At 40.9% G+C, this 23,468-nt stretch overlaps 1 protein-coding gene across 1 annotated transcript; it reads right to left on the bottom strand.

The window, feature by feature from the left end:
- Positions 1-3,695: 3,695 nt before the first annotated feature.
- Positions 3,696-22,776, bottom strand: tmem65 (transmembrane protein 65). Its single transcript, XM_079175662.1, has 7 exons — positions 22,227-22,776; positions 10,399-10,443; positions 9,677-9,744; positions 9,490-9,544; positions 6,718-6,760; positions 6,465-6,570; positions 3,696-6,164 (listed from the first exon to the last, which is right to left on the bottom strand). Exons 1-7 carry the CDS (start codon positions 22,498-22,500, stop codon positions 6,015-6,017), a joined length of 741 nt encoding a protein of 246 aa, XP_079031788.1. The 5' UTR covers positions 22,501-22,776; the 3' UTR covers positions 3,696-6,014.
- Between the last annotated feature and the right edge of the window lie 692 nt (positions 22,777-23,468).

Genomic DNA, 23,468 nt, shown 5'->3' with positions numbered 1-23,468 from the left:
ACTATCCGCAGTATAGAGCGATGTTTTTCAGGTGGTTTTAACACTCTGGCAGCCATGTTGGAGGTCTACAGCTCACAGCTGATCCCTTAAATGTGCAGTTTGGTTGTTTTAACAGACTTTATCAGATGTTTCACAGCCTAAAATGCTGGATGAACACGCGTACTGCACATGTGCAAACTAGTACAACACACCTGTTGTTAAACATGCTAATTTTTCCTGATAAAGCTACATTGTGAGCAACAAATCTCTGCTGACGTCAGCAGGAGGAGCGCTAGTTAACGTTAGCGGTTAGCAGCTGGTGGGCAGCACAGTGCTGCTAGGCTAAATAACAGAGCTAACCGCTAACGTACGGAGGTTGCATTACATCAAGCTCTATTCAGTAAAATAAGGAAAAAATTGGAAAAATGTTTTAAAATATTATCTTGTAAAATAGAGTTCCTGGTGAGAAACTTAAATAGTTTGAAGTGTTTTTGTGGCAACATAAAATCAATATTAAAGAGTATCGGAATCTGTATTTGGAAAGGAAAACGTGGTACCAGAACAGCTAACATTTTTCCTTTGCTGCCTAATTATCAGCTAAATATAAATATAAATATATACCGATAGATTAAATGAATGATTTGGAGAATAGCTAATGTACAGCTCTTAGTAGAAGCCACATTAGTAGCCAGTGGTCGAACTAACTATTTTCTGTTTCGTATTGTTTGATTTAGTAGCTTAACATAAATATATTTTGTTTAAAATGATCTATTTTGGACACTAGCTGTGTGCAGAAGCAGAAGCTAGCACTGTAGCGTGATGATATGCTACCAGACGTTCCCACAGACGCATCACTACGTAGACCTCCATTATGGCTCCAGATCTATTTAGTGTGAAACCGACTGAAAATCCTCTTTTAGCCTCAACGGTCACAACGGAACACAAGCTTAACCTGCCGTGCACTGATATTCATGTTCAACCGCGACAAACATATATAAGCCTGTACTAGCTTGTAATTACTAAATGTCAAATAGCCCGATGAGCTGGTGTTTGCAGGTAATTAGCGTTAACGAGCTGAAGTAGACGAAACTTCCCTGTTGCTACTAAATAACTACTGTTAATAGAGTGTCATCACGAGTCAAATTATTCATTCATTTAAATGTTTTCAGCCATTTTATTTTGTGGCTTTACACGTTTCTAAACTCCCAACTGTCCTGTTGAGCATATAAAACACATTCACAAATATATTTAATATGCATGTTGTCTTTTTTTATTTTCAGTTGAACTAAAGATTGAATAGTCGGCTTTTTTTCTACTGGTTTGTTTTCTGCTTCTACAGGACCAGAATGCATTTCAGATGATCTCACGTGTTTTCCCTGCAGAGATCGTCGATGTTTCATATGTTGTGAGACACAGTTTGACAGCCTGTATGATGACTGAAGTCTGCTTCATTTTATCTTATTGTTTTATTTTCAGGTTACCGAGTACAATCGTGCAGCTGATGCGAAAACAAGCACATGAAGCTGAATGTTGGAGCCTGTGTGACGCCAACACACACACACCGAGGATTAGAAACGTGAATATTAATGAATCACATTAAATATACACGTTAGATACATGCAATAGTCACTGGTCCGGTCCTCAGTGTGTGTGTGTGTGTGTGTGTGTGTGGAGGATATCTATCGTTTGTCTCTGAGCCGTCAGTGTGTTTCTGCCCTTTAACATTTAGACTTTACTTTGAAGACAAGTTGCCAAATCTCCTTCAGTACGTGCTAAACGACGCCCTGGATTGATTTATCTGATTCTCACTGAAGCTGCTGAATCTGGGGGAGATTGTCCTTTGATGCAGCTACTTTCTCTCCACAAAAATCCCCCAAAAAATGTACTAAAATGACACTTTTTAAAGTGAGCAATATCTAAATTATGATTGCACTGAGGTAGCTGAAGTCATACTACCTACAATGACATGATACTGGAGGGCATTTAATGGAAATAGGACATTTCAGTTACTCAGCAAATACAGAATTAATGCTCCAAAGAACCAAACATGTTCTCATTTAAATATGTGCACACGATGCTCTTTAGTGTTTGGTTAATTCTTCTAAAAAGTCCCTTTTTTAATTTATTTCCTCTAAAGCGTGTGGCCAAACATGTTGGAACATTAAAATACAGGAAACTATCCACGTTTCCTTTATTTAAATATTTTTCCTGCTTTTGGAAGGACCTGCCCTCATCCTGATTTTGATATTATATAAAATATATAATCGTTTATCAATGAAATTGAGATAAAACGTTGCTGCTTATGTCAAAAAAAAATAGTCAAATATTCTTTGCTGGGGAAGAAAATAATGAATAAAGTCTGTTAATCTGAGCATAATTCCTGTTTTTTGGTAAAAATTTGGCCGATGGAAACATTTTAAATATGTAATAATCACAACTACATTAACGACTGACGATAAACACGTCTTACGTGATCGAGTGTTTGTTTTTGAGCTTATATACACTAATAAAGTTTCCTTTGTTTTACTTCATTCGATCAAAACGGCACATGAATGTAAAATAACCGTCCACTCAGTGAAATTCCCCACAGGCCTTGAACGCATCGTAACAGTTACAGAAATGTTTCCGTCTAATTTGCTGAAAAACTTTTCCAGATAGAAAGTGTCCCTGAATCCATCCCACAGGTTCTACTACACATTCAAACAGGTGGATACTTTACAGACTTCATTACCCAGAAGGCATCGCTCTGTGGTACTAGAAGTAAAGGCAACATGTTTGTTTTGTTCTTGTTCCTTCTGTCAAACGTCCTGAACACCGTCTCATGTTTTCTATGTATAGCAGCTGTTTGGAGCTCAATAATAAAATCGTAGCAGACGATGTGCATCTGAACAAAGACGCCTGTTTGTCTTCTTACTGATTCCTCCATTGTTCTCCAGCTGTGAGAAATAGAGTTTCACTGGGGAAAGAAACTTAAACGTTTGTAGACGATTTTAGTTTTTTCAGGATTATTTTGGTTGTGCTCTATTTTATTACTCTGAATATTTAGAGGTTGTGAAAAACATGCACCATTTATTTTGGATAGTTTTTGTTTTGCCCAATGTTCAAAACATCCCGGGAGAAAATCCTTTAAAACACATATTTATGCTTAATGTGCCTTTAATGTCAGAGTTTAAGTCTCATCTTGTCCTTCAGTCGGATGTTTGAGCTTCAGTGAGCAGAATCATGTTGAAGCTGTCAAACGATTGATAAGTAACCAAAAAAACAAAGCAACACCGTCACCAGATTCTTCTAAGAGCTTCTTCTAAGAGCCGTGAAGAAGCATTTAGCACCGAATGTGACTTAAGATCTGACCTGAGAGCAGCTGAGAACAACCTGCAGAGCTCCTCAGAGGACACAAAGAGCTTCATCTTCACCTGCAGAGCCGGAGGGAAACACTCCCACATTTATTACGTTAGTTTACATCGTACATAATCAATCCTTCCACGTGCACACACATACACACGTGTGTCGTGTTCCAGACTGTCCACAGGATGGCAGCACAGCATTCCTTTAGATATATATATATATATTATTGTTCAGAGGCTTCAAACACTCTTTTCTATTTTTACTTCAGAGAATGAAATTATGCAAAATATCAAGAGGTCAAATAAAAACATAAAATCTGATCACATGCTTGAAAACAGAAATACAAACATGATGTTACAAAAACAGCATCCTTAAACGACATCATTTATTATTACTTATTAATGAGTTGCTTCTTATTTAGCACATCATTCATTTATCTTCTAATGAGACAAAACTTCCAGTTTACGGTTGAACTTAAATATCTTCTGCAGTCGAGTCCAAACCTTAAAATATTGATGAAACGTTTCAGCCGATCGACTCTCGTCCCTCTAGAGACGAACGCTTCACGTCCTCGTAACAACCATCACAATCTGTTCAATAACAGATACGTCATTATTACAATCGTTATTACAATATTCTGAAGTTTTGGCAATTTTTAAACTTGTCAAGGAAAAAAAAAAAAACTGTTTTCCTTCCGTGCGTTTTAGGAGGTTTGTAGGAAATGAGAGTGGATCCAGTGGCTGCTTCTGAAAGTCCTTTCCTCAGTCCCTCGTCCACTACTTCCTTCATAACAGACACTTGATAGTTTAGAGCACAGCACTCTGAATGATCCTGAACTTTAGTTTGTTCTTTACATTTGTGGGCTAATTACCGGCAGATAAAAATCCCTCATTCTGTGTTAAAGAGGCGACGCGTGAAACGTGTTCTCACATAGTAACCAATAATACATCAAACGTGTGCTACGGCTTTAATTTATGCAGCTAGCAAACGTGACGCAGTGCTTTGCTAGCAGCAAAACACTTCTTTGTGTGTTGCATTGTGGGTATTTTTAAATGTTACATAAAGAACTCGGTGCTGAGACGTTTGAATAAACATCCAGATTCTAAAACGTGAAGATCTTTGTGTTTGAGGCTCTTTGTGAAAAAAGAAACGAGTACGTAGTGAGAGCTCATCTGGGCTCGCTGACATTTATGACATCTTAAAGAATATTAGATTGATCCATTAATCATAAAAAATAATCGTTTGTTGCAGCGTTTAAATTCGGACACTCGTATACAGCGAACGGGAGGAAAAGGATCAACTGGTTCCACCAAAATGACAAAAAGCACTTTGAATTCGAGCTGAAAGTCGGAGTGTGAGAGACGAAGAAGGAGCTCGAGTCACTGAAGCGAGAATCCAAACATCTGGAGCTTCAAGTGTGAAGAAGAAAAAACGTAAAAGACTAATTCCTCAGACGGCTGGACCCAAGAGATCGAGAGAGATCGAGAACAAGATGGTGAAGACAGACGCAGAGAAGAAATAAAACTCAGTGTTAACGTAGTGAATCGACCCGTACAGAACATTCTCCAGCATATTATAAAAAAACAACAAAAAGTCTGCTTATAGCGCCGCATCACGTTCCCTCAGAGGTAGCAGTGGACAGTTTAAAGTTTAACAGAAACTAACCGAGGACTGGAACGTCTGCTCAGCTCCAGTTATGAGAAACTAAATAGTGTTTTTAGTCTTCAAACGTATAAAGTGTCTGCTGAAGAAACAGAAACGTGTTTCATGTGCTGTCATTTAAATAACTTACAGGACGAGACGGCTAGTTTTATACTTTGTGCTGTGTGTGTGTGTGTGTGTGTGTGTGTGTGTGTGTGTGTGTGTGTGTGTGTGTGTGTGTGTGTGTGTGTGTGTGTGTGTGATGAATCGTCTGGCGGTGATGAGACAGGAGAGCTCTTCTCATCCTGAGCTTCTCAGGCAGCGTTCACAAAAGCACATTTGTTCTACGTCAGAAGAGACGAAAGCGTCTCGTTCTCTTTGAGGAATATGAAGACATGTTCTAAACATGTTCTAAACATGTTCTAAACATGTGGTCACGTTACTGAGTTCAGGGTTCTGCAGGGAAGAGGAGAAGAGTTTGGTTGTGACGTTACCACAGAGAACTGTTCGCTAATGTATTCAAAGTGTATTCATATTGAATACCTCGTGTCTAAACTGCACCAAATTCGTCAAAGCAGCCGAGCAAAAACACCCGGCGAGTGTGAAGAAGACGGGATGAGTGAAGGACAAACAGACACAGATTTATAGTTAAAGGTACGGAGATTAAATAAATACGTTTCTCCTGGAAGACGTTGTTAGTGTCGCACTCGGCTGCTCGGGAGGAAAAGAGACAGAATGAAAAAGGTGACCGAACCGCAGCGTGAACGTCGGAACCGTCGGGTTTCTGGGAGAGAAACGGGATTAATATGAAGGAATGGACGATCCTCAGACGAGCCGCCTTTAAAACGGACATATTGAACAAACAGATGGCTCGTTCTCGATGGAGCAGACGGTGTGAGAGAAACCAGAGAGCTGGAGCTCGTGAACATCACCGGTTTATAACAAACGGCTTCAGAGGACTCGGAGGCTGAAGACGCGTGAACGCTGCCTGAGACGCATCAGACCGCAGGAATACTTCTTCACGTTGACGTCAGTGTTCGTGCGGCTCGTTAGGAAGACTGTGACGGAGCGTCGCTGCAGAGTTGTGCTTCTTTCTCCTTCTTCTTCTTCTCTTTCTTCTCCTTCTCCTTCTCGTCGTCCAGGAAAAACAGCGGGAACATCCCCAGAATGCAGCCGATGGTGACGCCGATGGCTTTGCCCTGCAGGAGGAGAAGAAGAAGAAACGCATCGTCATCGTCACGAGTTAAAAGCCTTCACCTGGTCTCCTACTCGCAATACATAGAATTAAACTAATCTCTCAGCTGACTCTCTTCCCTCTTCTGTGGTGACGTGTTTCCTCTACCGGCTGCAGACTTTCCGGTCTTTACTTTAGCTAACGTCCTAGTTTCATGTCTGGCTTCACGGTTGAGGACGAGCTGTTAATGACAAACTAAACTAAACTTAATATAAACGCACAGAAATGCCTCAAAAAAAGAACACAATGATAATCCACAGCTCACCATGTGAGAGCTGACTCTGGTCTGCCACATGTCCGCCTGTTTGGCCGTCAGGTCTGGACCCTGCATCCCCAGTTTAGACGCCAGAGCCTCCACATAACCTGCAAGACTACAAACACACACAAACACAAACACACAGGTGTGCAGTTATATCTGAGCGGACGTCAACAATCATGTCATATAAAAATGCATTAAACAGCGACCGGACCTGGAACCATTTTCAACAGATCGAACTTAAAATAAATCAGCTTCTTACCCGAGACCGGCCAAGTCTGACACCAGGTTCCCAAACGCCGCCGCTACAAAACACAAAGAGGACTTTGATGAAACAGACAGAACTACATTTGAAATGTTTAAAGGTTTTAACGTCTTTAGATGAGAAACCTCAGGGGAACCCGGGAAAGGATTTAACTAATAGACAAACATGCAACTTCTTCAGTTCACGACTGACAGTAAGACGAGTCCTTTGTGTTACAAGTTTGGTTAAATGTGCTTCAATATGCAAATGAGGCGTTATGTAATGCTAACGTTTGGAACATAAAGGAGAAATCGGAGAGGCGGATCAAACATCTGATCAGGACGTCTCTCTTTAGGGGTTTTACGAGAAACGTCACATGAGAGGAGACCTCGAGGTAGAACCAGAAACCCCATCAGGCCTCGAGGAGCCTCAGGATCCCAAAGGATGCTGAGGAGATGTCGTCATAAGACGGCTGATTGAAGTTAAAATCTATAAATAAGTGTCTGTAATCCACCTGAATCTGAACCCCTGACAGACCATCGTCTTTCAATCCGTTTCATTTTCCTCTACGAGTGTCGACTTCTTCTTCATCTCACAGAACACCTTTCCTACGTTGTAAGTAGAAGACGGTGTGCACCGTTATCCCCGTTTGAACAAATCGAGCCTCTATTTAAAGGCTTTTCACCGAGGCCGGCGGTGTTACACATCCCATCATGCCTCAGGAAGAGCTGCAGGAAACGCAAAAGCATCTCGACCCCAGATCAGTGTCCCCAAACAGTTCAGATCTACAAATGAGTGTTTGCCAATCCACCTCCAGAGCCTGAGTCGCCCCCCTTTGAGGAAGACTTAAACTCACCCACACACCGGAGGAACAAGTGAATATATAAAACTCTGCAGTGCCAACTGTCCCACATACAGCTCTGTAAAAGCAGAGGAGTCTGAACAATAGATCAAAGCAGTGAAACACGCTGAGCGTCGGCAGGAGAGAGAAGGTGTGAGGGATCCTCAGATCAAAGACACTTCAGAGTTCTTTCTCCTTCTGCCTTCACGGTTTCCACCGTCAGCAACAATCGGCTCCAGAACTTCTCCAGTTAATGAACGTTGGATGTTCACAGAGGGGAACCCGCTGGAAGTGTTGAAGAGAAATACTTTGTTCACGGCCATTAAAACTGTAAAAAGGTGCTGAAAGTGTGTTTGTTTTATCTTCAGCGATCTCTGGAGGCGTTTAAAACCAAATCACGCTTGAAGCCGAATGTACACAGAGGAACGAAAACTCGTCTTCAAATCGGAGTTTTCTTTGCACGTCGATGGAGTGAGAACACGAACTGACACCTCCGACTCTGATCGTGTCTGACAGCCATCAAACAGGAGCACGCTGGAACAGAAGTAAATCAGGAGCGAGCTCAGCATCCCTGCAGGCTGGGCGACGACGACGCAAAACAGGAAGCAGAGACTGGACGGATGACGACGTCACAGCGGAGGAGAACTGGAGCAAAGTATCCATGGAAACTGAATCATCTAGCGGTGAGGAGAAGGAGAAGGAGACTCTTCGGGTCCTTCACGGGTTATCACGGCGGAGCAACGTGAAGAAGCCGAGACGCCGGCGGCAGCAGCAGCGGTGACGGCGAGGCCGTGATGCAAGAACCTCCGACTGATATTCAGGAACACCGGAGATGTGCGAGGAATACAACACGTCTTACAGGCGACGGCTGATGGAAGATGCGTCATTCATTGGTTTACAAGAACACAAAGAACGTTCTTTATAATCCAGCTCTACGAGACAAACACCGGCCTGGTGACGAGATGTTTTTATAAAGGAAGTATAGACGTCACTCTTTTTCAGGAGAATTGTGTATTTCTGTCCATGTTTTTAGATTTGATCTTAATAAATCATGTTTGTTTTTTACCTTTGTGACAACAAATGATGAGGTAATGATGTATTTTTGGTGACCAACCAGGAAGTTAGCGTCGCACTGGTTTCCTTTAACGAAAAGCTATTAAGATGTTTTAATTGGATTTTGAATTATTGCAGAAGATGAGCTCTGTGACAAACGAACGTTCACGATCCTTTACTTCAGAGCACTGACCTGTTTCATAAGACACATAAGAGCTTCAGAATTCATGAGAGAGATTGAAAACCGACATTTTATGTGAAAACCTCTTTAGTCGCTCACTAAAACCTGCAGGTATTTTAAATTATATCTTCTGAAATCTGTTATGTTCTTAGAAACGATTACCGTCCCAAATTCACAGACTAAAAACACACCATTCACTAAGTACTCAGTCAATTCTTGTACATTTTTGGGAAATGAAGCAGAGCTGGTCCTCGACCAAAGAAGTTCTTAGTCGACTAATCAATAAGTCGGTTTTTATACTTTCTTCATGCCGAACGACTAGAAGCTTGTGAGCACATCTCTGCTAAACACACGATATAAAATGCTGCTTTGTTTGATTCTTTGTGTAGATAAATAAACTCATCGATTAAAGAACTCTCTGGAAGCGTGTGTGAAGTGAGACGATTAGCATGTCGCTGCTGCTCAGAGGACTCAAGTGGAAACCACCGAATAGCTGTTACATCCACTAGCCTGGGACACGTCGGACGGCATTAACACACATTATATGTACATATATGATCATATATTATCATATGTTATTAGCATTAACACACATTATATGTACATATATGATCATATATTATCATATGTTATCGGCATTAACACACATTATATGTACATATATGATCATATGTTATCATATGTTCATATTCAATCCACCAGAGGACGTTCTTACCGGCCATGGTGGAGATCCCCAGAGTGACGCCGATAGAGAGTTCAATCTGAGTTCCCTGGAGAACAGAAGAGAACGAGGAGAGAACATTATCACGAGAACACAGACGAGAAACTTCCTGAAGTGTGTGCGATTTATCTTTGATTGCAGTAAAATGCAGCTTCGTCTCCGTGAGATTAAAGTCACTCACTGCTGCGATCATGATGGCGTTATCCAGGAAACCGAAGCCGACGAAGGGGACGGCGTTATGGAACAAGACTGAAGACAAACAGGGAGATAAAAAGAACATCAGAGGACGGATCAACACACTCTCACTGATTCACATCCGATTCCTGCACGTTAACGTCTACGAACCGCAGCGAGCGGGTTCATAAACCCAGCACGGAAATAAACCTGTTGTCACATAAATACTGTGAAAGTATCAAAACTAGAGCTGAGCGAACAGAATATAGATCATTTTATAACACACACACACACACACACACACACACACACACACACACACACACACACACACACACACACACACACACACACACACACACACACACACACACACACACACACACACACACACACACACACACACACCATCTTAACACTAAAAGTTAGTCTTTAGTAGCTTTTATCTGTTCTTATCTTTGTATTCTTCTAGTGTTTGTACAAAGTTGTGGCTCTCTTGTTTTAAATACAACATATAGTATAATATACAGTATATAGTATAATTTCTATATTTCATAGAAACTATCCAACGTGTCTGATGTTCAGACTGTTGGAAAATAAACGAGTTAAGTTCAGTGTTGTCAGTAAACACACCAGCAGCAGAACTGCCGCTGACGGAGGAGTTTCCGGCTGTAATCTCTGTAATAACATATAAAGGTTTGTGTCTGTGAGTCAGATTTAATCTCTCACCGTATCGGATCTGGTCTGAAGTCAGCGGCGACGGCTCCAGACTCTCTGAGGAGAAGAAGAAACATCAGAAACACATCAGAGGTTTGCTCATTAACGGCTGAGCGTTGACTAAAGGAGAACTCATGTTCAACAAACCACCACCTTCATCTTTTTAAACTTTCCTCAAAATCAGACCAGATGTGTTGTTTCTGTGCTGACCTTTAATTATGGCGTCCTCATTATGCCGATCCATGCTTTTAAATGTGAGAAGAATTCATCACAGTTACACCACTGAAGACATCGTATGTGTCGCACAAACAGGATTCAGTTTGTTACATGAGACAAGAAGACATTTATTAAAAATGACTTTCTACGGCTGGACTTCACGACTCATAACCGGCCTTCGGGAGGGAGGGAGGGAGGGAGGGAGGTAGGTAGGTAGGTAGGTAGGTAGGTAGGTAGGTAGGTAGGTAGGTAGGTAGATAGATAGATAGATAGATAGATAGAGATATATATATATATATATATACACACACACACTCACAGGACAACCTTGTGACTTTAGTCTGAGCCTCTGCAGCAGCGTCGCCGCTGTTTAAGAAGAAAGATGAAAGGATTAAAAAGTGCTGATCTGTGTGAAATGAAGGACGGGAGGAGATTCATGCGTCTGCGTTACATTAAAGATATTCAGTGATTTCACATCCTGGGACTTTAATCCGTACGAGAGGAGGAGGAGGAGGAGCGTCGAGCACCCTGAAGAGAAGTGGGTCACTGGAGCAGAGTGCATTGTGGGACACGGAGAGAGAGCAACTACCGGAATAGGTCGAGTCCATCGCTCTCTGACCTTCATGTGTGTCTGTGCAGGTTTCACCAACTGCTCTGCCAACAGAAAGATGTCAAGAGCCCAGGAATAACATCTGTGTGTGTGTGTGTGTGTGTGTGTGTGTGTGTGTGTGTGTGTGTGTGTGTCATCTTTCAAAACATACATGGTCGTTGTCTGAAAGGTCAGGCTCTATTTCAGGATGCAGGAGTCTAAGATGAGAATATCTCCTGTTTTTATTGATCCCTGAGCACCTGTTCTCTTTTTACTACTTCACGTAACAGAAATAATGTTTATAAAGTAGAAGATCCTCCAAACAGCGACTCAGACGTTGGTCTTTGTTATTTCATACCTGCTAATAAATACATATAGAATAGAGTAATAATGGACTTTGTGCGAGTAGGTTTCTGACCCTAAGAGGTAGAAATAAAACACCAAACCCCACGCATATATTAAGATTCAGACGAGGAACCGATTTCCTGATAAAATGCTCCATGAACTGAAGTTACCCGGCAACAAATTACGTTCCATTCATCCAGGAAGTGACACCGGCGGCTGTGAGGAGATTTATTTTAAGTGATACAAATGCTGCACAATCATGCATCAACGCTGAGCAATTCTTCACAGGACGGACGTGGAAAACGCAAAGTCACCTCAGTGAACACTGAACGTTTGAGAGGGATTTAAATCAGAACCTTCACGTTTGATTGGACCGTTAAAAAGTGGGCTTTGGACAATAGTTTGTACAGCTGGAGTAGAGATGCTCAAAAGAAAAGCCCACATTCATGGTCAGAAGGAGAAACTGGACGCTGAGTTCACTCGGTCCAACAAAACCATCACCAGCGGAAAACGTGAAAAAACAAGACATATTTTCACACAAAGAAGCAAAATGGTGTCATGGTGTCGTACGTTAATACGAATATGAACCGCTGCATGTCAACAGGAATATTAGCCATGTGTCTTTTTCACAATAAGAAATAAGAAATATTTGGTGTAAACGTAGTTCAATGAAGTCAAATGAAATCCTGTGAAATGTCACATTTTGAAAGCGTCACAGCCTCAGAGTGGCTGTTGACTTCCTCCTCTTGTAGGAAGAAGAATATTCATTTCAGAATGCGCTGCTGAGAATATATGAATATATAAATCGGGGCACACGCGGTGGGAGTGACCCATTTCCACCCGCTCTGATATTTGGGCTTCCTGATGACTGCAGTGTGAGCGTGAACACTGAGACTCCCGGGAAAAGGTGTCCAGGAATACGCCTGAGTGACGCGCAGACTATCAGAGCACAACCTGCCAGAGGACGCAGATCTGGAGTCAGATGAGTAAACGCAGATGAGTCAGAGAATATCTCATCAAGTCCAACACAGCTCGTGTGTCAGTGTGTGATTAAACACTACGTGTGTGTGTGTTTGTATAAATATAATTAGACATCAGCAGATGCTGTGTGAGCCATCTGCTGTGGAACCGCTTCCTGCAACACTAAACTACACACCTACACACCCGAGGACGCACGCCAACAACACGTCAGAGTTAGAGGCTTTACATGAGATTATAAAGACAATATTCCAAATAAATCAGCACTAAAGCGGATATCTCACCGTGAAACCAGTCTGCATTCAGCCATCACACTATGTGAGCATCTGTCCTGATTTATTACTGAAGGATTTGAGCACTAAATACATTCAAACGTGGGAATCGTGACATTTACTTTTTGAACATCTTTTGTGTTCTTGCATTGTGTTGGCCGTAGGTGGAGTCCATTGGTTCCTACTGAAGGTGTTAATATTTAAAGACAGGAGACAAATATGTGAAGGAAAGTAAGACTGAATGCAACAAGAACATAGAATTATCAGCAGACTCTTCCTTTAGGAACGTAGACGACACGTTTCTGTGGTAGAGCCAGAAAAATATGGTGAAATAACTCAGAAATCTGACACATTACAGTCGTTAGCTGCTCCTTTAAAACCACTTCTGAGTGGACACAAACAGCATCAGTCACTAGTGATTAGCTTCAGGCCAACGACGAAATACCAACAAATGTCAGACTGAATAATGAAAAACGATTCTTAATCATTTTTGTTGAAATGGAACAAACTTTTTTTTTTAAAGAGGCGGCGCTCGATTGAGCTGCTCAGTGCAGGTTCTCTGAACCCTTAAATACACTTGAATCTTCTAAAATGATGGAAAATGAAGAACAGATCCACTGAACCTCCTCTCAGCCGTCCTGGTGCTTCTCTGTAAATCCTTTGGCTTCACGCCTTCTTCATATTTAAAACTGTGGAACCCAAACCGACACCCGTCACTGTCTCCTAATTAGTGTTCCTCACACTCCAGACCTCCAGACCTCCAGACCTCCGGTCCTTCAGAGTGATGAATGTTGACACTGGATTAAATCTCACTGTGATGAGAGCGCTGCTCTGAAAACAACGTAGAATTGTGACGGATGACGCATTTGTGAATATGAAGTTTGACATCATGAAACAAACTCTATCCTGTCCATACGTTGGATTATTTCCAACAAACTGTCACATGCAAACAAATTAAAATACATAATACGGCCAAAAATATGAGGACAATGACTATGAATATATTACTACATAGTATTATGATATTGTTTGTATTGTAGTTGCTGTAGGTTAGAATTCCTGCTGCCAGAACAGCTTCTAGCTCATATTTCAATGTATTACACAACAAATATGATCAATTATTAATCATATCTCCAGTAGAGATACAAGTCTCTCTCTCTCTCTCTCTCTCTCTCAGTTTAAAGCTACTAAAGCTCTGTGCCACAAAATGCCGCTTCCTCCTTCGCTTCATTGACATCTTTTAAGGTTATACTGCAGCGTTAATGACAAATCTCTTCAGTTAACCGGCTGATCTTTGTGACTGTGAGGACTTTACAGAGAGGTCATAGATCCCTAACTTTACAAACACATATTACTAAACCTCTCTCTCGCTCTCTTTTCTCTCATTCTGCAGATCCATTTAAAACATTTATGAAGAGCATAAATCAATGAGAAACATGTGTTACATTAAAGACCTTTCCAGACCCTCACATGTACTTCCTGAAGGAACTCAAACTGCTAAATGTGACAGTAAAAAGATTAACAGCTCGTTTGAAGAGCTGCTGACGCAAACTGCAGTTTGTCTCAAACGAGTAGAACACATCATTTGTGCCTCTGCAGGTTATTTTTTACTACGTCGACCCTTTTCTTATTGTAAAGACCTTAAACTCTACTTCAGACCTGTGCAGAACGCTGACACTTCCATTCCTTTGGAGGCTCCACTCGGGGAGGAAACGGCACAAAAGACATCCCAGCTGTAGGACAGCAGGAGTCAACAGAAGGAGACGCTGCCAGGAGTTTAACAGCTGGTGACTATAATGTGACAGACATTCAGATTTGGGTTCTTTGCTTCAAACACAAAGACAGAAACCTCAGGATTCACAGGCTAACAGGCTAACGTGAGAGGACAGCACATCTCTGCAGACATCAAGGCTTTGTCAATATGTCGATCGGTGGTTCCTATAAAGACCGATCGTGCTCGTCTCCCTCTTCACCTGCTCATATATAGAACGGTCAGCTCTGAGATGCATGACTCAGCACTTTTATGAGAGCGACGATGCGCCGCCGTTCGACCTGCCGAGCTCTGATTTAACAGCTCGAGCTCTGAAGCGAAGGCCTCGTTTATGTGTCAATCAAACGCCTCAAACCACTTCTTCAACAGATTGAAACCACTCGATGAGATGGACGAGTTCCTGATGTGTGATGACTGAAAGCACTCGTGTTTCTGTGTGTGGCAGCAGTATTTACTACGTCGTATAAATGGAGAACACGTAGCGAAGGGCTCTATACGTCGGGGTTTGACATTTTGATTCCAGATTCCATTTCAAAGAATCTGAATTCATCAACATCCTTCATCAGGTTCGTCTCTCTCTCTTTCTAGCCTCATGTGTTCATCCATCGGACGCCTGCAGCTCTTTGTTGATAACACTGAGCTGCAGGTCGATCCCTGTTTACTTCATACGGCTCTGAACTTCTATCGCTACTGATTTAGAAGCAAACTATTCCCACTAACGAATCCCCCGTAGATTTGTTCTATTTATCTGAATTAATTTCGGGCGTCTGTTCGTGTCGCTGGTGCAGAATGTTCTCTGCAAAGAGAACACCTCAGAATGATTGTTCTACCTGCACAGGAGCCAGGAGGGAAACAGCTAAACAGTGATTTAGTTTTGTTGTGATATGTAATGAAAGCTCACGCATCAGTTTAGTCTTGGTCTCAACTACAGCACTGCACGCTCACTTTACGGGTTTGGGACTAGTGACGGGAGAGTAAACCATTACCCTTCTGTTGTAGAGAATACCCTGCACTATATTCACTTATATTAACACACTGCACATCTTTAACATTCAAAAGGCACATTTATAATACAGTGCAGAAGGTATGCTGTATTTCTGTAGGACAACAGGAAGCACAAAACGTCAAAGGGATTCTTAAATTAGACTATTGCCGATAATAATCTTGTGAATGATGCTTACACGTTATGATTTTTTAAAGCGTGAATACAATCAGCAGATGTAAGAAGCTAACGCTCAAAACGGAACCGGAAGTGTAAAATTGCCGACTCATTTCCTGGTTTTAGGACTCACTGAGAAAGACGAGTAAATAAGAGAAACGTATGCAGATTCTGGACCCAGAAGTACTTTACGTAACAGTTTCGTTGCCGACAAAAAAACACTTTGTCTCACAGATAAAAAGGTTGAAGTGCACACGGTCTGAGAGCTAACGTTTAACCTGCAGTGTGGACTGCATGCGGCTTCACTGGGTGTGTCTCAGGTGGTTCATTGTGAGCTGTAGTGAAGTGTACAGGTGAGTTCTATCCCTCAGGTGGACGGTGATCCGCACCATTACAAACAGCAGCAATAAAGAATGTCACCTCACAACGTCCCGTCCTTGTTTAATTAAATGTTGAGCCACAGCATCTTCAATTGAAATAAGATCCTTTTAATTTGGATGAGTTTCCTTAGTTTGTAAGAGTCTTCCCAATGTTTAGTCACACTGAACCTTTAATGAGCAACTGGTCCTTTAAACTTCCGGGTCATTCATTCATTATATTTAAAAAAACAAATCTAGCAGAGCTGGGTTTCAATGTCCTTTCTTTGTTATTAGCAAAGAGCAATTTAGAAATCATTTAGGGATGCAGAAATCTCATTTCCAGTCGGCATTGACTCTCGTTTTTGTCAATAGAAATATTGCAAACATTTCCTGCAGCAGCTCATTTCAGCTGTAACTGAAAGATTTGATCTGCAAGGAGCAAGGAGCAGGTTTCATGCATATTAAATATGTTTTTAGCTCAACTAGATAATGCTGAATCAGAAGAGAGTATGTAAACCAACATGTTCCATCTTCTGCTGCTCGGCTCACTTTTGGTCATCAACATTTTATTCGGCTGCAACTCAAAAACCTTCTCAGCCAATAAGTGGTAATCTTTGACTTTATGGTTCGCTGTTAAAAGCAAACCCTTCTGGATTCGATGAAACACTATAAATCCCAGACTCAATACAATATCTATATACCCACTAAACTTTGGCTAAAAATCGATATTTAGAGTCACAGAGCCTGTTCAGCTGCTGCAGAAACGTCTGCTGATGTGGGGAAGCGCTATTTGAGTTAAATAAATATATGTCTTCAATTTCAGAAGCCAACGCTGACGTTTCAGTCTGGTGATGACACTAATCATGACAAACTGATTTAAATCATTGATCTACAAGAGCGAGGCATCATTTTCACCCAGCATGCTTTGCTTTGCAGAGACTGTGTGCAACAGTGTAGAGGGGGATCTATTGGCAGAAATGGAATATTAAGTTTGTTTTCTTTAATGTACGATTACCTGAAAATAGGAATTTGTCGTTGGTTCTTCGTTACCTTAGAATGAGCCATTTTTAATCTAGGTACAGCGCCGCCCTCCTTGTTTCTACGGTTGCCCAGAACAGACATTTACGTTTTCACGTCGGCCATCGACATACTTGTTACACGGGAGAAGTTTCAGTTGGTTGCAATACACACACACACGCACGCACATGCACACGCTTCCAACAATCGGCCCTGAAAGTCCTGATCGGAGCACTCGGAGCTGTAATTTATTTTATTTGATTGTTGCACATTTTATAGTCGTTTTTGTTTCAATAAAAAAGGAAAATCCTCCTCATCTCTCGTTAGACAGTAAAGTTACAATAGAAGTAAATAACGGCCACAAGTTTGAGGAAAGATTGACAGCTTGTGTTTGAATATTCTTCAGTATTCAGACTCAAAAAAGGTATTCAGGACAGCCTTACAGATGATGACTATCACAGAAACAAGTATATATGGAGTTTATACTGAATATAAACTTTTACATTTATATGTATTCCCTTTATAGGGGGAGGGGTGTTGGTGCAATTAGTTGCACAGAACAACTGATTCAGGTTCTTTATGCACGGAGAGGTTTGTGTTGCCAACTGGCCTCATGAAACTCGATAAAAAAAAGAAATAAATTCCTTTAAATCACAGCTTCAAAGAACTGTTGTTCCAGCCAAAAGTTCCTCAATACTGAACATCAGCGTTTCCTCTTCTTAGAAGCCACTTCTGAGCTGATTACACTGATACCGGAGGGAAAACAAAGTGACTAAATGTTCTCGTTCTCAAATGTTTATGGCGGTAAAAATAAAACATGTACGACCCTAAAGTCACATCAAGATACATCGCTATACATCGGCTAAAATACGTTGTAGGGTTTTAACAGGCTCATCTTTGTGTGGATGAACTCTGAGTCTACTCTTCTCTTCACGGCATCGATCGTCTACTCAATCATACGAAACACCAGCCGATCTCTGGAGCACCGTGAGTGAGATCAACGTATTAGCATTAACATTTCACACAAATTACTAAACAAACAAGAGTTCATTAACAGTTAATGACACAAACTCAATGTTAAACCAGCCTCTTCTCAGTTATATTCAGTTTTAAATGAAGTCTTGTCAAATCTGTGTGTTAAAATTCAGTTAGTTTGGTCAACAAATACACTTAGTAGGCAGAGGTAGAAAATAAAACGATATCAATCCTTTAAAATATGCCCCGGAATCTGCTCCAACACAAATACTTTGGATCAGCTCTGGACATGTTTATTACAACTAAATCAATACCCGATTATTGGAGGTGACACCAGCATAGATATTTGTGAGTAGGCTCCTCTTAGTCCACCAATCGTTGTTTTGCTTTTAGTCAACTAAAATTCTATTAGTTGATGAGTTGTGTTTTTTATGCTGTTTCGCATGATTCTCTGCAGAGAAACTCAGTTTTATTAAATCAACCATTGAAACACTGACTGAAACACATTATGTTAAGTTACACCTGTCAACCACATCTGCTGCACAAAGGCCTTTAGTCTCAGCTACATGTAATGTTCTCTATTTTTACCTTCACTGGGAGCCTCTTAGGAGCGTCTCTAAATGTTTGAAATGGAGATGTCGTGTTTTAATGAGCCTGCAGCTCGACTCGCTGTCACACAAACTCACTGGAAACGCTTCAGACGCTCTCATTGTTCTTTTAGCTCATTAGTGGTAAAAGTGAAGATGGGGGGGGGGGGGGTACAGTAGCTTATTAGAGAAGACTCAGCGTCATTCCTGCACTGACTGGGTCGTCTAGTTAATATGGCCGACTCTGCACTGTCCCACTTAAAAATACACCAAATAGTCTGAGCTCAGGCATAAACAGGACTTACTCACTTTCACACAGAAGAAACAGAGCAAGAAGTTAGCACCAAGAAGCTCACAGTAATTTAAGTCGGGACTACTTTCCAAGCAACTACAAAGGTTCCTTTAGCCCGCGACATCGAGACTGGAGCTTAGTTTATAACTGCTTTATAACTACAGCTCTCTTGCTAGAAACGGTGATTACAGCTCGATGAAATCCACGGAGCTCCTCCGGATGATGTTATGAACCAGACAAGAAGGCGTTTAGTTTCCCGGGATATCTGGGACTTCCACAAGTACAAAGCAGAAATAGGTTATTTCTTCCATGGTTGATGGACGGAAATAAATGGCTTAAGTTCATAACGGCTTATAGGGCGATAGGCCACGCCCCCTCTCAGTCACGTCTAAAGCAAATGACCACAAATGGTCCGCCGCGAGTAACGCGATTAATGTTTGGTGTGAACCAAATCAAATATATGTAGTTACTAAATCACTAAATCGTGCAAACTAGTTTCCACAACCAACGACTTCTCAAATGTCATGAAATTTCATTCCAAGTCTTAAAAATGATGTGTGTTAATTGATATTTCAGCAATATTTTTTTGGAACAAAATTAGACTTTTAGTGTTGAAATTGCACATTAAGAATAGTTTCAGGCTGTAAAAGTAGCAAAAAAAAACCTAAATCTCCATGATATAATAATACGTTTGCCTCTTTCACTTTAAAAAAGTAAAGTAGTACTCTTACAGAAAAGAAAATGTTTTGCTCCCCGAGTCAAAGCTTCCAATCCCAGGATAAAAATAATGAGCATAATAAATTAATCTGAGACGCATCGCTGGAATACAGACGAGGAATTAGTTGTTTGGGTCGAACTGTCTGGAGGGGAACTCAAAGCTCTTTGCTGCACTGTTTCTACGGGAAAAAATATAAACAACATCAACACATTCGTGTGACCAATACAACTTATAGGGCTCAAAGAATGGACACTCACTGGGATCATCATTACCCACAGCAGCTTACCATTGAGCCTCACAACCCAGAGCCATAACATGACACACTTCCGTCCTTTCATCCTCACATTAGAACTGGGGAATGTTTCTGTTTTGAGAGGATACTTGTCCTTTAAGAAGAATAACAGATGTTCACTCTTCAAAATCTTCCATACGTGTACAGAAACCTGAGGAAGCCACATTCCTACTTACACAAGTAAGTCGCTCTAAAGAAATGTTTGGGTGTGGATCCACAGCCGGGTGTCAGGCTCTCTTTCTTCATTTTGCTTGAAACTACAGGTTATGCAATGCTGTAAATACATTTCAGAATTCCTTTTAGTGTATTGAAAGATGAACAAAAATACTGTTGCATGGTAGGCGGATAGATTAGCAGCCAGAAAAGAAAGAAAAAGAAAAAAAAAAAAAAAAAAAAAAAAAAAAAAAAAATCAGCAGTTTGGGTGCAGAGTGCTAATAAGAACAGAAAACTATAAATCTATTATGAAGGTTTTCCTGAATTTTGGAGGCCTTTTGCACAAATATATGCCATAAATGCGCTCCACACCGCATTAACCGCATAATACTTCGAGTGGCCAGTTACGGCTGCATGCTCAAGGACCTCTTGTGGTTGCCGTCAACTTTTATTGCGCGTTTTTTTATACTTTTATACTGACTGCCTGCTGGTCCACCAGCTGATAGCAAGTCATAACACAGCTGAGTGCATCACCGAACCCCAGGCACTGCTCTGAGACCCCCCCCCCGCCCCCCCCACTCACACACACACACACACACACGACTGTCTATGGGGAAATCAGTTTACTCACTTTTAGTGTTTTGGATGGTGTGATTGGCTAACAGCTGACGGAACTAGCAGTACAAACACTGCCGAGTACACCGCCGCCACTGCCGAGTACACTGCCGCCACTGCAACATTGTGTCTAACTTCTCTATAAATGGGTAGACGAGGCACTTTGGCAAGGCACTTTTGTGGTTTTGTTAACCTCCTTGCCACGTAATTTAGTGATAAAAACACTATTTATATGTCTGGGGCTCATACAAAGGAGGTCAATTCACTTTTAAATGGTTTAAAAACAGGTCGTAAAAATCTAAATTTCAGTAAATATTTTGCAGCCAAATCAAATAGTTTACAGGATGTTCAGCCTTTGTTTCTTTACAATACATTTAATACTTAACTTAGTTCTTTACAGGTCTTGTACAAAGGACAATATAATGTTGGAGACACACCTGGTGGAGATCTGGACTCTACTGAGAGCACCTTTCATAGTTGAATCTATATTTTGTCTCCATGAGACTAAAGACAAAGAGACGTTACTCCCTACTCATATATGTGCACTCCTGATTCAGCAGCTGATTTGACTATTTTCGTCCTAAGATGAGTCACTCTGCTTGAAAAGGGGAACAAATGCTTCAACATGAACCAAAACCAAACAGAAAATACCCTCTGATGACACTGACACACACACACACACACACACACACACACACACACACACACACACACACACACACACACACACACACACACACACACACACACACACACACACACACACACACACACACACACACACACACGGTAAAGTCTTATTGCCGGAGGCGGTAAAATACCTTTTTATTTGGATCCAACCAAGTGAAACCACTCGAAATACAATCTGGCAGCGACCTGTCAATCACAGTAAGCCCCGCCCTAAAGCATACCCTGCTTTATGGTCTATTTGACTCTAAATGGACCATTATGTACTAAATGAACATCATGCTGTATTGAAGAAGACTTGAAACTAGAGATTGAGACCATAAACTCATGTTTACTGAGGTAATAAATCAAGAGAAGTGGTCATTTTCCCATAGACTTCTATACAATCAGACTGCAGTAACCCCCTGATGGACACTAGAGAGAATGCTGGTTTTAGGAGTTTATGAGTCAAATCCCAAAATAATTTTCTAGCTGTAGAAGGCGGCACCCTCTTCAGTGTTGTTGCGGTCTCTCCAGCTGCCATCGTTACCAAAGAGCCACATGTTTCACAGATTACTACACCTGTACTTGTCACAGGTGTGGCTCACGTGCCTTTGACGGACAACGATCATTCATTCAAAGACTCCACCCATTGACTCACACTCATTCAAGTGGAGATAAAGGACCCATCAGTTAAAACACACGCCGCTACGGTGACAGATGTATAGCCATAGTTTGCACATAAATATCGGTCAATATGGGAAAAATATCGGTGCATGTCTCGCGCCTGGAGATTTCTCATTCAAATGTCGGGAGCTTGTTTAATAATTCTCACCTTGAACAATGGCTATGGACTCGAAACTCTGCAGCTCGTGCAGTAGACACGTCCTCTCCGTCGGCTGGAGGCGGTAAATAAAGTCTTTGGCTCTCATCGGAGAGTTCAGCGGCTCTCTCGGCTCGTTCCTCGCGCCGTGTGTTCCCATCTGTCGCCCATTTCCCGGCAGCCCCGGGAATATCACCGCAACCGTTGATGGTGGCGGTTGCCTCAATCCAGACGGTAACTTCTGTCCAACCGGTCGGAGGACTCTCTGTAGGCAAAGCTTGATCATTATGGCGAAATAAATAAAGTACTACTAAAACCAGTTTATTGTGAACGCTTCTTTGAGCGCAGAGCTCCGCCGTCGTCTCAACCGTCGGCTCCCAGCAACAAACGGCTGGCACGCGAGCTTAGAAATACTTTCTAGCTAGATTCGAGCTCGCGACGACTTTTAATGGCCGTTTCTCTGGAACTAACTTTCATGTACATGTCTTCTCCTTCGTCTCATGATCCGTTGAGACCCGGCGGACAGGAGTAGTTTCTGCAAATGAAGTTCAAGCTAAAGCCGAACAAGAACTAAACGGCATCAAGCCGGAATTAAAAACACTGATTTCCGGCGGAAGCTTTTCAGAATAAGACGTGGTGCTTCCGGTCACACCTTTCATGTTAAATCCACTGGCAAAAAATATATACATCATAAATAAAGCCTTTACTACTAAATACTAAAATACTTAGTTTTACTATATATATACATATATATATATACAATAATTGTAAAATTAATAAACTATCATTTAAACCGATGTATAATAAAAGGGCATAATGAGAAGTTGCATACATAAATATATACTGTATATATTATACTGCGTAAATATATATATATATATTTACATATATACACTATACATATATATATATATTTACATATATACACTATAGATATATATGTATTTACATATATATATATATATATATGTTACATATATGTATATATGTAAATAAATATATATATATATGTATTTACATATATATACACCACTTCTCATTATGTAAATTTACATTTCTGTTTACATTACAGTTTATTCATTTTGCAATTATTGTTCACCTTTCTATCACATATATATATATATATATATATATATATATATATATATATATATATATATATAATATTTTATATATGTTACATTTTATCCCTCTATATTAACTTCACCTTTTTCCTGGCTTGGTTTTCTCTTTATACATATTTAATGAGTATCA

Source organism: Pholis gunnellus (genome assembly GCF_910591455.1).
Source record: "Pholis gunnellus genome assembly, chromosome: 16".
NCBI classification, from domain to species: domain Eukaryota; kingdom Metazoa; phylum Chordata; class Actinopteri; order Perciformes; family Pholidae; genus Pholis; species Pholis gunnellus.
The sequence above is the reverse complement of the archived record's forward strand: the minus strand, read 5'-3'. Positions and strand labels throughout refer to the sequence as shown.

Bases quoted from the DNA above. Each gene is read 5' to 3' on its own strand.
- tmem65 (XM_079175662.1), bottom strand. From the start codon at position 22,500: ATGATCAAGCTTTGCCTACAGAGAGTCCTCCGACCGGTTGGACAGAAG. The intron at 10,444-22,226 runs GTGAGAATTATT...TCTTCTCCTCAG, and splicing joins GTCCATAGCCATTGTTCAAG to AGAGTCTGGAGCCGTCGCCG. The intron at 6,165-6,464 runs GTGAGCTGTGGA...CTCCTCCTGCAG, and splicing joins CCAGAGTCAGCTCTCACATG to GGCAAAGCCATCGGCGTCAC.